This window comes from Mastomys coucha, unplaced genomic scaffold (genome assembly GCF_008632895.1).
Source record: "Mastomys coucha isolate ucsf_1 unplaced genomic scaffold, UCSF_Mcou_1 pScaffold23, whole genome shotgun sequence".
Taxonomy (NCBI): domain Eukaryota; kingdom Metazoa; phylum Chordata; class Mammalia; order Rodentia; family Muridae; genus Mastomys; species Mastomys coucha.
Genome location: NW_022196906.1, coordinates 2,872,911 through 2,886,883, shown reverse-complemented (window position 1 = coordinate 2,886,883; position 13,973 = coordinate 2,872,911). Strand labels below are relative to the sequence as shown.

The 13,973-nt window shown below is 37.5% G+C and overlaps 1 protein-coding gene across 2 annotated transcripts in view; it reads left to right on the top strand.

Moving 5' to 3' along the window:
- Positions 1–13,973, top strand: part of Cep126 (centrosomal protein 126) — a 51,496-nt gene that overhangs the window by 1,171 nt on the left and 36,352 nt on the right. For both annotated transcript variants that reach the window (XM_031343579.1, XM_031343580.1), the window contains exons 2-3: positions 3,085–3,204; positions 12,072–12,217. In XM_031343579.1, coding sequence (XP_031199439.1) covers positions 3,085–3,204; positions 12,072–12,217 — 266 coding nt within the window. The remainder of the gene's footprint in view (positions 1–3,084; positions 3,205–12,071; positions 12,218–13,973) is intronic.

Here is a 13,973-nt window from a genome sequence, read left to right as displayed (position 1 = left end):
CTCCCACCCTCCCTCCACTTCCTTAGCCAAACGTCCCACCTTCTGCTAGGATATGCTCTTACAGTTTTAATAGCAAATCATCAGTTTTCACGGAGGATCTCCTCTTCTGCTGACCCTGCTCTGGGTTCTAAGGATGCAGATATGTTAGGGCTCCATTAATGCCAAAACACTGTCTTCGCAGGGACTTGTCTTCCATCCCTGGGTCTGTCTTAGTTCTGGACAGTAGGCTGCAGGAGCAGCTGCTGGCTTTTGTCTTCTCGTCTTTCCTCTTGCTACTTCCACAAACTGTCTTCTCAGAGTGTGCTCTGAAGTGAATGCTACTGTCTTATGAGTTCGACTCTTCACCTTTGACATTGTTTTGTTTGTTTGTTTCGTGGGGAGTCGGAGCTGGGTGGTGGCCCTGGCTGTCTCAGAACTGGATATGTAGACCAGGCTGGCCTTGAACTCTACCTCCCGAGTGCTGGGATTAAAGGCATGCACCGCCTCCGCATGTCTGGTACTGTATCTTTTTATACACTGAACTCTTACTACGTTATCCTAAATTTTGTCTAGATCAGGATACAAGGAAATGGCTCGTGACAAAGCATCGATCTCTCCTGTTATTTTCATTAATGACACATCATTTTTTAATTTATGTGATAAGAACATTGAACAGAGCAAGTAGGAGTAAGACAAAATTTAAAAGTACCGAAAAGTACGACTGTAGTCAAAGTTCTAAGAGACTGAAAGAGTTTTAAGTGGAGGCAGTAGGAAGAGGTTTGACTAGATCTGATAAGGAAAATATATTGTATGATAGTTACTTCTGTTGATAACCTAATTGGAGAAAGGCTAAACGAGGAAGTGAATGCCCATAGTATTCTTTACTTTGTAATACTAAGTATGTAAAAATTATATTCTTTGGAGTAGATGTTAGGGTGAATTGTTTTGATAATGCATACAAAAAATATTAAGCATCTACCTAAAAACTTAACTTCTGTACCATTTTTTAGATGATGGAAAGAGGAAACATTCTTTATAGTATAGTAAGCAAGATCATACTGTTTATTATATACGCCACATAGTATATATGCTAACGTAGGAACTAGATTTTATATGTGGTAGGATTTTCTGGATAAATTTGGGAATATGTAGGTGTCAGGACATTACACTTGTAACTTTTCTGTATGTTCTTGGGATAAGATTTTAAACATATTGAAGAAAATCGTTTCCATCTGATTCACTCTCCCCTGTCCTTGTTAGCTAACTCAAAGTAACTTAAGCTTGTCCTTCCTACAGCGTTCCCTTAGAAGGAGAAAGTTGTATTTTCCTCTACTGATGACTTGTGCCTTTTAAAAGCTAATCATCTTCTTGAAGTCTGATCCTAATAAAGCATTTAACTAGAGAAGAAAAAGATATAGCTAGATTTGTTTCTATGCTGTTAAAAACCATATTTCCTTCCCTTTTATATCATGTTTACAAAACCTTCAGAAGGCACCTTTAAGAATATTACATGTGTGTCTTTGAGTTTGTATTGATGTGGTACCACATTTTAGTTGAAATGAAGATAAAATGATCTCTAGCCTGTAGAGGAAGAAAGTTTACAAATGACAAAACTGTTACAAACTCCCTTGTTAAAGTCTCAAACAGGAGTTCATATACATTTGATTATTCTGAAATAGATAGTAGAGTTTCTTTATAATGTTGACACAAATACTATAAGACCTTGAAATTAACACATTTTGAATTAACAAATCATATATACCCTAACAATATTGTATGTATTTATTGTATGTCTACATTTTACAAACCAACTTTGGCCCTCAGCCTTTGGGGAAACTTTAACCAGCTATTTCCTATAAAATTGACAAGTATTCATACTCTACAATCTGTAACTTTGCTGTAATTTTACTCATTTCCAGGTCTCATGTGGGGTGCTAGACAGCTAAGTCAGTGGTTCTCCTCCTGTGAGTCGTACTTCCTTTGGGGGTCAAATGACCCTTTCACAGAGGTTGCAAATCAGATATCCTGCATAGCTGGGCGGTGGTGGCGCACGCCTTTGATCCCAGCACTTGGGAGGCAGAGGCAGGTGGATTTCTGAGTTCGAGGCCAGCCTGGTCTACAGAGTGAGTTCCAGGACAGCCAGGGCTACACAGAGAAACCCTGTCTCGAAAAAACAAAACAAAACAAAACAGATATCCTGCATATCAGATATTTACATTTCAATTTATAACAGTAACAAAATTACAGTTACAGAGTAGAACAAAAATAATTTTATCATTAGGGTCACCACAACATAAGGAACTATACTAAAGAATTGCTGCATTATGAAGGTTAAGAACCACTAAGTTAAGTAGTAATTAATTGATCATTTATTAAATTTCAAAGTCATGAAACATACAAAAATATTGTGATAAATTTGATAACGGCCAAAACCCAAAAAAATTGGGAAAGGCAATTAATTTTGTCAGTGCAGATTAAGGAATGGCTACTTATATGTAAATTTCAAATTATTAGGGTCACCAAAATACTCAGTTTCCTCCAGAAAATTTTTATAAGCACATAATGATATGTGGCTGTCCTTGTGTCTTTTCATAAGCCATCAACAGGGATCTTTGGAGAGAATTTGCAAACATTATAATTTATTGTTTACATTTGCATATAAATTTCACACTGTAGACTAAAGGATTCATTGAAGCATTTAATTCATCTATTCCATGTCACGAAAATCTTTCATTTCCTTACATATAAACCTAAGAAAGATACCTTACTAGTAACTATCCGGATGTCTGTATAATAAACAAAAATATGTATTTTCATTATCTAAGTTTGTGATTTCTAAAAGTAATTTATTTTTCCCTCATGGAAAGTGAAAGGTACCTTAAAATCCATGTGCCAAGTGTAAATGTGTGTGTGTGTGTGTGTGTGTGTGTGTGTGAAGACATTAATGTCACTTTTTCTGGACATACACTAACCCTGATGTGTGCACGGGTTAGCTGTCCCACGAGAGCCTTATGATGTCATTTCCATGAGGCTTTAGTTATATCACACAGTCTTGACATGCACTACACATGTAAACTGTTGTTCTTAACTAAATGGCATCGCTAGAGATATGAAAATCCATCTAGAGAAAAATTTAGAAGAAGAACGCCAGATACTACTACAGCAGCAAAAATTATGTCGGAATCGAGCACGTAAATATTTCATGGAGTCAAACCGGAGAAGAAAGTAAGTAAGAAAGTAGTGTTTTGTTCAGAAGTATAAAAATGCAGTCATTTTAAGTTCATAGTTTCTCTAATTTGAGGTACTTCATAGACTTGAGTCATGACCACAGTTTGTTTATAGCACAAATGATAGGTAGTCTCATAAAATTTTATTTTGTAAATTTTATTTTTCTGCCTGAAGGACCAAGTCTATATTTTAGTTTATGGATTGTGACCATCACCGTTTTTGCTTGATACAGAACAAGAAATTTAACTATAAATAGACTATAATTTGACTTTAATTTACTATTCAACTTATATAAGTTTTATCTGCTACCCTCCTCCACTCAATTACAAAAAAGAGGGGCGAGATGAATACTGATATAAATCAAATTTTATAAATCATTACCAAAAGAAGCTGTCTGTGGAAACTATAAACTAAAATGAAGTAAAATGAAAATTATCCAACCACTTCTTAATCATTTTTAGGATTTTGGTTATTAACATTTTAAAGATAGTGGTTTTGTTGTTAGTTTGTATTTAGTGTGTATGAGTGTTTCCCTGGATGTATGTAAGAGTACTACTTGTATGCCTGGTACTCACAAAGACTAGAAGGAGCCATCAGAGTCCCTGAAACCAAAGTTACAGATAGTTGTGAGCCACACTGTCTCCTATTCTCAGCAAGTGTTCTTGACCACTCTGCCATCTCTAGCATTTGATGAAGTTTTTTTATTCAACTTTTTTAGGCAGAGTGGTTACCCATTATTTAATTTTTTTATTACAGCCTTATCTGTATTCTTGTAATCTATGGTAATAGAAGATCCCTGGAGCATATTAACTTCATCATTGGGCATATGCTGCAAATTCCATTTGGGGAATACAAAATTGTTTACCTGCAATTTTTTTTCTTACATTGCATTTCTCTTGAGCTTAATCCTTTCTTTCTTTGACAATGTAAAAATTATTTAATGAAGTTTATTTTTGTTTTGATCACGTTTCTGTTTTTCTGTTACTTTCTGACTCCTGAAGACATTACAAGGCACATGGCAAGAGTTAGTAAAGATGATTATAGATTTTATCTAGTTATGCTCAAGGTGAAGCCAGAGGATTGTAGGGTTTTTAGTATTTAGCATTTTTCCCTTTGGACGGAGGCTAAGTACCCACCATTTTTTCAGTTATTTTGGGAAGTTATCTTTAACTGTTTAACATGTCATAGATTAGGAATCTCTAAAAATTCATAGTCTAGAAGATTAAAAATAAATACATATGGGGTGCTAGAGGGATGATGTGGGAATGGGTGGGTGGGGGGAGAGCACCCTCTTGAGGCAAAAGGGAGGGGAGATGAAATAGGGAGTTTGCACAGGGGAGACCAGAAAGGGGGAACAACATTTGAAATGTAAATAAATAAAATAGCCAAGTAATTAAAAAAAAAAAAAAAAAAAAAAAAAAAAAAAAAAAAAAAAGAAAGAAAGAAAGAAGGAAAGAAAAATGAGAGGCTCAATTCTTACTCTCAAATCATTAATAATAAAATATATGAAAAATAAGTCAGTGAATACTGTGGTTGAATCTCCTATGAAGTAGACAGAAGCACATCTCATAGACTATAGGACAAGAAAGAGTTCTTGGAAGAATAGTTAGCCACATGTTAGCCAATGAACATGAAAGGAACCATGCTTTATGTAAGCAGAATAGAAGAAAAGTTTAATATTATAAAATGTGACAGAAGATGTATGTAGGTGTTATGTGGGAAAATGTGGATGAGTATCAGCTGACAGGAGATAGTTTATGAAATAAGCTAGGGGATAGTATGTATACCAATCTAAAGAAAGTAAAGAGAATTTGCCCATGCTGGATTATAAAGACATTATCTTTAGGTTGTAATAAAGAAGCAAAATTAGAGATGGTCAATGATCAAATTTATAACTTAGCTCATTATACCAAAGAAGCAGCAGATGAAAACAAAACAGACAAAAAAAAAAGGTAGAAAACTCTCAGACTCTCTCGGCAAGTGAGTGAGCATGGATGAGGGCTTAGAACTGAGCAGATAGAGGCGGAAGCCAGGGTCACTTACAAAGAGTTGTCAGAGTTCTTACAGATTAGGGAAACTTTAATATTTTAATGTAAATCTTTCTAGAATAATTTTTAAGCTTTTATACACATTGCACACATCAATAAAGGGAGTTACTCACTGGTATAGCTTGACATCTCCTATGCTGCTATATTACTATATTGATTGTACTTGAGCTATGCTGCTTTACTATCCTCTTTTAATTATCAACTGTTTCCACATTGATTTATTCCTTGTTTTTTTTTCTCATTCACACATACAGTGTACAATAAGAAGTAACACTGGTGAATTCTTCTATTGAAGATTTTCTAACTTCTCCACTGTTCATTATAATAACTTTTTAGAAATTCAACTCTTTTTTCTTTAAACTGAAATAATACAATTTTAACTTCAATAATTTAAAATGCTGAAATGAAAAATAAAAATACCAAATACAACCTGTCTTCATCTATAACAGCCTGTCTTCACCTATAGAGTCTCTACTAGCCCAGACTCATTTACATAAAAACAGCATTCTTGTTTCAGAAATAAACAGTGGTCAGGGGTCAGCAAATCAAGTGCTCGTGGATTCTGTAAGGCAACTTGCGTGAGGGAAGTTATTTGTCTCTGTAAAGAAGGTAATGATTCAGCGGAGGCTCCCACTGCCAACACAAATTTTTGGGATAATCTGACAGTGGAAAGAAGGGAATGGGTTAAAGTTCCTCTAGCCAAGCCAACAGCCACAACAGAAGTTGCCAAGGAGAAACCAGCCAATAAAGGGAGAAAAACAGCTTGCTTCATTCTGGTATCTGAGGGGATATTCCAGCTGAAATACTCAGCAGGAGTTAGCAAAGTCAATTGAGGAACTAGGGTCACAGGAAGACACAGCAATTCTTTATGTTTTTGGAAAGATTTTTAGTCCTTGCAAAACTAGGGCAGAAGCACCTGTAGCTGCGCCTCCCACAGTAAGGCCTATGGAGACACTAGTTCCCAATGCTTGGTAATTAATTTCTCTATTGATAGTGAAATTTCCTTCAGCAGGCATATCCATCAACTTAGTGTTGTTTACCATTACCACAACTTCAAGGCCTTCCCATACTCTTGGATGTAAAAAGGGGTGGATCAGGGACGTAGGCCCAATACAGCTTCTCTATCATTGTCAGGGCACTCAGCAAGCTCACAGGTCAACATGTCACCCAGATCACTCTGGCAGCTAGCAAGCTCTGGTAGCATTCTATGGAAAAAATACAAACATGCCCTCTTCCCCATATTAAACACCTGATCAGGATCATGCCATATGCAATAAGTGAATCCTTCCATCTCACCTAAACATGAGTATGCCTAGTTGTAGGATGCTATAGACACTCAACAAAGAGTTCCTTGGCATCCAAGTTTTAAAATATTTAAAATAAAAACCGTGATTTAAATAATGTGCACAGGGTTATAATTGCCCCTTTTTTGTTTTTGTTTTTTTTTTAAGCCAATATTTCAGAGTGCCATACATACATTTAACAATTCCTTGTCCCTGAGAATTATATGAAGTCTCAGTAATATGGGTGACATTAAATTGTTGACAAAACATCTCAAATGTTTGACTGTAAGAGACAGTTCCATAATCTGTTTTAATCTGATTAGGAACACCAAGCATAGAAAAATAATGTAGGCAATGAGCAATTACATTTTTAGTTGCTTTTCCTGTTAAGGCAATTGCAACTAGAGAGCCTGAAAGGTATCAATAGTCACATGTGCATATTCTATTTTTATTTTTTTAAATCAGAAATATAAGTATCCATTTGCAATAATTGATTAAGTATAAGACTTTGAGAATTAACATCGTGTGGTACAGGTAGAAACTCAGGACATTAAGAACAAGTCTTTACAATTTGACAAGCACATTCTCTAAAATTACCAAATTATCATCTCAAGCCATTACTATTTTGATAATGTAAAAACTGAGATTACGTGGCCATTTGTTCTTGTGTAAGGCCTATAATCTGCCTGGGATACAAATCCGCTGTGACATTGCCTTAAGGAATCTTGTCCAGGCAGTCTAGGTTGAGTTCTTAAACGTCCAAAGACAGTCCTTTAAAGGAACAATACTTTCTCTTAACTTGAGTTGTATATGCATAAACAATTGCAAAACTTGAGAATTAGCAGTATCTAAAAAGGAACAATTTTAAGTAAGTGTAAACCCTGAGCTATATATATTGGCTATCAGTATATAAATTAAAAGTTTGATTTTAGCACTTCAAAAACAGTGACTACAGCCCGTGTAGCCACCAGCAGCTACGCAAACCAGGTTCCTGAAAGAGAGGCAGGGGCCTGGGGGAAAATAGGGGAATTGGACTTCGAGAGAATAACCAGACCAAGTCAAAGGTTCTAATCAAGGTCCAATGTGTATTTCAGAGTCTGAGAATATATAGGCAGGGAACCCATCCCCCAGTAAGCCAGAATCTTGTGGCCTAATTAGCATCTTGTTCTGTTGGAAGGCAGGTGAAGCAGCTCAGCAGGGCGTGGCTCTTAGCAGGAACTTCAGGAAAGGCAGAGAAGTCCCCGGACAAAAGGGCTTTCTTTATCTCAGGAACTGACCCGAGTGGGCTAGCTGCTTTGTGGCAAGGACAAGGGCTGGTTCAGCCTGCTTAAGGCTGGGGGAAGTCAATTTGTCTCCACATTTTGTGAAGTGTATAGTCAGATCATTTTTCTGAAGTTTTTTTACTGAATTACTTGGGCTTTGATAAGTTCCTAAGTTCTTTATATATTCTAGAACATATCACCATGTTTTTCTTCAGGTCTCAAAGTTCTAGCCAATCAACTTCTTCTTCTTCATCTCTCAGACTCTTCTTGTAAAATCGTGTTTGAATGGTGTAACTATCCACATCTGAATAGGTTTTTGTCCAGGAAAAAGAAAGGTATTACATTCCACATACTATCTCTTGGGGCTCAGGTAGTCTTACTGCTACTGCTTATTATGTTGCTACAGAAAACTGTCACCATGGCATGTTATTTGTTCCTAGGAATACTTCCAGCAGGGGTAAATGATACTGCACAGTGATAGACTCCTGGGAAAACAAAACAAACAGCTTGGCATATGGTTGTACTTAATGAGGTCTCTCACTTTGAGCTAAGATGCTGTACACATTTCATGGGACAGAACTGCACATGTTAAGCAGACCCTACAAAAGTCACCAAGGCAGACTGTGTCTTCTGAAAAATCCTCAGCCCAGAGACAATGGGTAATGAGAACACACTCTTCTAAGTCTAAATTTTACAAAGGTGGCAAAGCCTTCTTTCTTGCTTTCACCACCTGTTCCTTCATTCCCACTGCATTTATCTGAGTTCTGACACATCACTAAATAAAAGAAACTCTGGAACTCCTGATGGAGTAAGAAGAGAACTGCAGTGTAAGCATTGCTGTGCTTAATTATTAAGACTTTATCATCAAGCCTATCACAGAGCTCAAGAGCAGAAACATTGGCTTCCTGGTCATATATAATCTGTCAGTGCTTTAATTTGACACATTTAATTCAGACTGTATATTCTGTAGTCTTAGATGTGAAATTCTTTTCTGGGTACATTATAATTTAGAGAACAGGACCACTGTGGAACAATATAAAGTAGTAAAGATGGTATTTATGCTATTAGAATAACTTTATGTTGCAGCAAGGAGCACACCACCTCTTACCTTAAGAATCTATCATTCCTCATTACTATATTGGTTGTGTTTTCTCAGCAGGAAGTCTGTTTTTATCTCTTTTCCTAACTGAGCATTTGCTTGCTGCTACTTTTGCTAGAGTGCTTCCTTTCTTCATAATTTTCATGACTGTCCTCTGTCTAGCTTAAATGACATGTCTCCAGGGAGAAATGAAATATGACTTTCTAATTAGTGTTGTTTGTTTTAATCAGAATGTCACGTAAAACTAATGAGTATGCGTTTTCATTGTGGATGCCAGCAAGTGCTGGCTGACAACAGCCTGATAATAGCTGTCTCCTGAGAGGCTCTGCCAGTACCTGACTAATGCAGAAGTAGAGGCTCACAGCCATCCATTGGACTGAGCACAGGGTCCCCAATGAAGGAGCTAGAGAAAGGACCCAAGGAGCTGAAGGGGTTTGCAGCCCCTTAGGACGAACAACAATATGAACTAACTAGTACCCTCAGAGCTCCCAGGGACTCAGCCACCAACCAAAGAGTACACATAGTGGGACTCATGGCTCCAGCTGCATATGTAGCAGAGGATGGCCTAGTCGGTCATCAATGGGAGGAGAGGTCCTTGGTCCTGTGAAGGCTCTATGCCCCAGTGTAGGGGAATGCTAGGGCCAGGAAGCAGGAGAGGGTGGGTTGTGAGCAGGGGGAGAGAGGAGGGAATGGGTTGTTTTTTTTTATTCAGAGGGGAAACTGGGAAAGGAGATGTCATTTGAAATGTAAATAAAGGAAATATCTGATAAAAAGGAAGGAAGGAAGAAAGGAAGGAAGGAAGGAAGGAAGGAAGGAGAGGACCAGGTGCAGTGAGTAGTAAATAACTTTTATTAAATCTTTAGCCCCAGGTCAAATAAATATCGGCTAAATGGTTTAAAAAGGATCAGTTTGAACTTATTCCATGGCTCCTCTGCTGCTGTATAACTCCCCCTGAGACTTGCTAACATAAACAGTGTATTCTGATGGTCTGTGCTAACTATGTAGCTGTTGATTCTCCCTTCAAGAATGTGTTGCACTCAGATTTCATCTGTAGTTCTCTGTTTATCTGTGGTGATCTAAAGGGTCTGTTGAATTTGAAATCCATCGTGCGTCTTCAGACAGGTGCTTTGTGCTAGGGCTTGATTAGCCATTATTACTGGAAGCTAACTAGGCAGTTCTCTGCCTTTAGCTGTGTCTCTCTCTAGCTAGCCTGGGCTGCATCTCAACATGGTGATATTAAGATCATCAAAAATAATGTTTGCATCCTGATATTTCCTAAAGTCAGTGTTCTTAAGCAGCAGGTTAAATGCTGTAAAACTTCAAATGTAGCCTGAGAAGTCACACAGCATCACTCTCATAACAGATTGACTGCAATTATCTGTTATGCAGTCTATCTGTTATGAGAGTGATGGGACCAGAATAATTAAAGAGGTGCTACATAATCATAGTAGAGAATGGCTAGAATCTGTAAATGGCAGTACTGACATCTCAGTAATAGAAGATCTTCTAATCTATAAATGTAGATTAGCCTTCCTTTGGAATTCTTTCATCTATATTTTGTAGTTCTTGATATATAAGTCATTTTTGCCTCTTTGGTTGAGTTTATACCGAGAGGGGGGAGGGGGGGAGGGGGAGGGAGAGAGTGTGTGTGTATGAGTGAATGGAAGGGCTTTCGTAACATCTTTTGGGGGACTGTTCATTATATAATGATGTGCATAGAAATGTATTTTTTAAAGATGTTTACCTCTTTTCTAAGATTTATTTATTTATATTTATGAGTGCTTTATTTGCATGTATGCCTGCGTGACAGAAGAGGGCATCAGATCCCATTATAGGTGATTGTGAACCATCCCTTGAAAACCCAAGGCTCTGTCCCCCAGTCCTGTGGCTCCCTAGATAATTAGTTACTTAGACAAGACAGGCCTTTAACAGTGGCCCATGGTAACCTGGAACAGAAAGAACTTTAAAAGAGTTCAACCAGCTGTCCCCCAAGTTCCTGCACAACAAAGTAGTGCCTTTGAACACTTTCCTACCGTGCCAGGCTGGCATTGCAGTCCTAACGACAAAGTAGTGCCTTTGAACACTTTCCTACTGTGCCGGGCCGGCATTGCATCCTGCTTCTTATCAAATACTTTGTGAGTAATGCAAACACATTTTGCAAGAATAAAATTTAACTGTTTAAAGTAGTACAACTAAAATAGAGAAAATATAATAAAGAGCCTAAAGGCAACTATAAATAAAGGGGAAGTTAAGAAAAGTGGGGACCTGGGGTAGACAAGCTAGCTCAGTAGGTAAAGATGCTTGTCTCACAAGCCTAAAACCTGAGTTTGACCTCCTAGAACCCAGTGGAATGAAAAAACCTAGTGCCACAAAGTACGCCTCTGACCTCCAAAAGTTGCTGTAGCACATACACCCCTACACACACACAGACACACACACTAATAATAATAATAATAATAATAATAATAATATAATTTTTTTTTCGAGACAGGGTTTCTCTGTATAGCCCTGGCTATCCTGGAACTCACTCTGTAGACCAGGCTGGCCTTGAACTCAGAAATCCACCTGCCTCTGCCACCCAAGTGCTGGGATTAAAGGCGTGCGCCACCACCACGTGGCAATAATAATAATTTTTAAAACTGGACATTTACAGGGCAGATGTTTGTAACTTTGTCTGCTGAAGAGTTCTGGGTTCCATATTTATAAAAGAAGCCAAAAACTAACTTTTTAATAAAAATTGTATTTTTAGCACAGGTAAGACTTACATGACAGCCAATTTTAAACTTTGATGTAAAGTGGGAAGAAGTCATTCCTCGCTTTCCCAATAATTTGCAAGACTGCTTCTCTCACTAGTGAATACCAGAAACTGTGTGACTCTTAGAAAAGGCTTTTTACCACAGCGGGTGAGGGACATTGGCAGGCCTGACCGAAGTCAGAAAGGAACCCCCCTGCAGGGCCTTCTAGTTACAAAAATCTGAATGATGGTCTGAAACTCTATTTTATAAGTACATGGAAACTCAGCCAATGGCATGTTTAAGAAAATCTGAAATTTGCTTTGTCTAAGTCAAATGAAAATGCTGTTATTTCAATAGTGGTGGTGTTTTAGACCATCCATTCTGCTTTATTCAGCTGCCTGTCTGTCACTCCTGTATCCTTTATATGTTAAATCTAGGGCTTTCGAAGAGAAACGCCAAAAGCAAGAGGAAAGAGAATATCAAATTAGAGAACGGATCCTGCAGCAGAGGAAGCAGAAGTTTGAAGAAGTTACTGAAAAATTCCAGCGTGCCCATGTTCCTGTTTCTCAGAGAAGGAGAGCAGGTACCTTCGTTTCTGGAATAATTCTGAGAACAAAATGGAAGTTTTAATCAAATTTAGATCGAGTAAACAATGACATTATACATTTTCTAAAAAGTAGAAACAGCCTGGTATGCTGTTTGAGTAACAAGCATTTTAATGAAATGAAAAACGGGAATTTGATTTAAATTAAATTTGGAGAATATTGCATTGACTCGATTGGTAACTTCTCTATTCACTCACAAGTTTCTTTCAACTTCACTCTAGCTCACAATATTTTGTCTTTTTAAAATCGATTTTGTAAGTAACTTAACAGAAGACTTAACAGTTGGGTTCAGGAAATGAGTGGCATAGTCATTCTGGCAGTTTATTCATGGTCTGCTTCAAATTTTTATTTGAAAGATTGACAAACAAAAAGTCTACAAAGTAATACAATCCAATAGTGTAAGATCCACAATCAATTAAGAACTTAAATAGAATTGGCCCAAAGAGATGGCTGACTATATAAAGAAAGCACCTGTGACGCATGAGTCTGCATACCTAGACCCATGTAAAGCACCTGTGACGCATGAGTCTGCATACCTAGACCATGTAAAGCACCTGTGACGCATGAGTCTGCATACCTAGACCATGTAAAGGCAGGCAGGCAGGCAGGCAGGCAAGCATGGCAGCAGCCTGCATTCACAGCATTAGGAAGCACACACAGGGAGGGAGGCCCGAGAGCAAGCTACGAGCTAGTCTTGCTAAGCTCTGGATTCAACTGAAGACCTTGCCTGAATAAACAAAGTGGAGAGTGATTGAAGTAGACACCCAACATCAACCTCCAACATCCACACACACACTCTAGCACACACACACACACCTGCACCCACACACACCTACTCCCTCACACACCTATACCTACACACGTGAGCATGCGTACGCACATGCATATTAAATTATTATATTGAATTTAATGTTTCACTTACTAATATTAAATATTTATTTAAATAATTATTTTTATATATTTTAAAAAGAATTTTAAGTGTGAATATGATTGATGCTTTCATATCATGTCCATGTTTTTAAACCTTAAATAGCAAGGCAGAACTAACAATATATCAACGCTTACTAAAGAAAGAAAGCTGACAGTGCCATTGTGTACCCAGCTATCGTATGCAGTACTGTGTTATAATCCATCTCCAGCTATACTGAACTACAGAAATATGTAATTATGCTTTTAACACTAAAAACCACAACCTATGTTGGATAAGAATTTAAACAGTATCATTGGTACAACAGCAGAATGTGTAACTACTGTGAAACATAGGAAAGAGTGCTAAGCCTGTGTCAAGATGCTAGGTCATTGTTTCTAGAAAGAGAACAATAAAGGGCAGCGCAGACAGAAGGAACAGCTCATCCAAATGAAATGTGTCTTTCAGTGTGTCTAAAACATAAGTTAGGGTGGAAAGAAGAGGAAAAATATTAACTTGAAACTAAAAACAGTAAGTTGGAGGCAACTCCTGAAGAAATTCTGTATGCCATACTAAAAAGCTCATCTCTAGACAAAATGACATTTTCTAACTGGAAAGTAAGTCATTTCTTTGTCAAAAAGGAATCTTAGTATAAACAGGAGCTGCAAAGAACACTGACGTAATCAAAAGACACCAAAACACGCTAGGGATTTTTTTCTCTCCTAGAATGAGTCCTGAAGTCAGGGTCAAGAGCTGATTCCGTGGTTGTAAAGTTTCAGAACAAAGACTCTGCTTTCATTCAGCTACCAATTTCTTTTTTTTTTTTT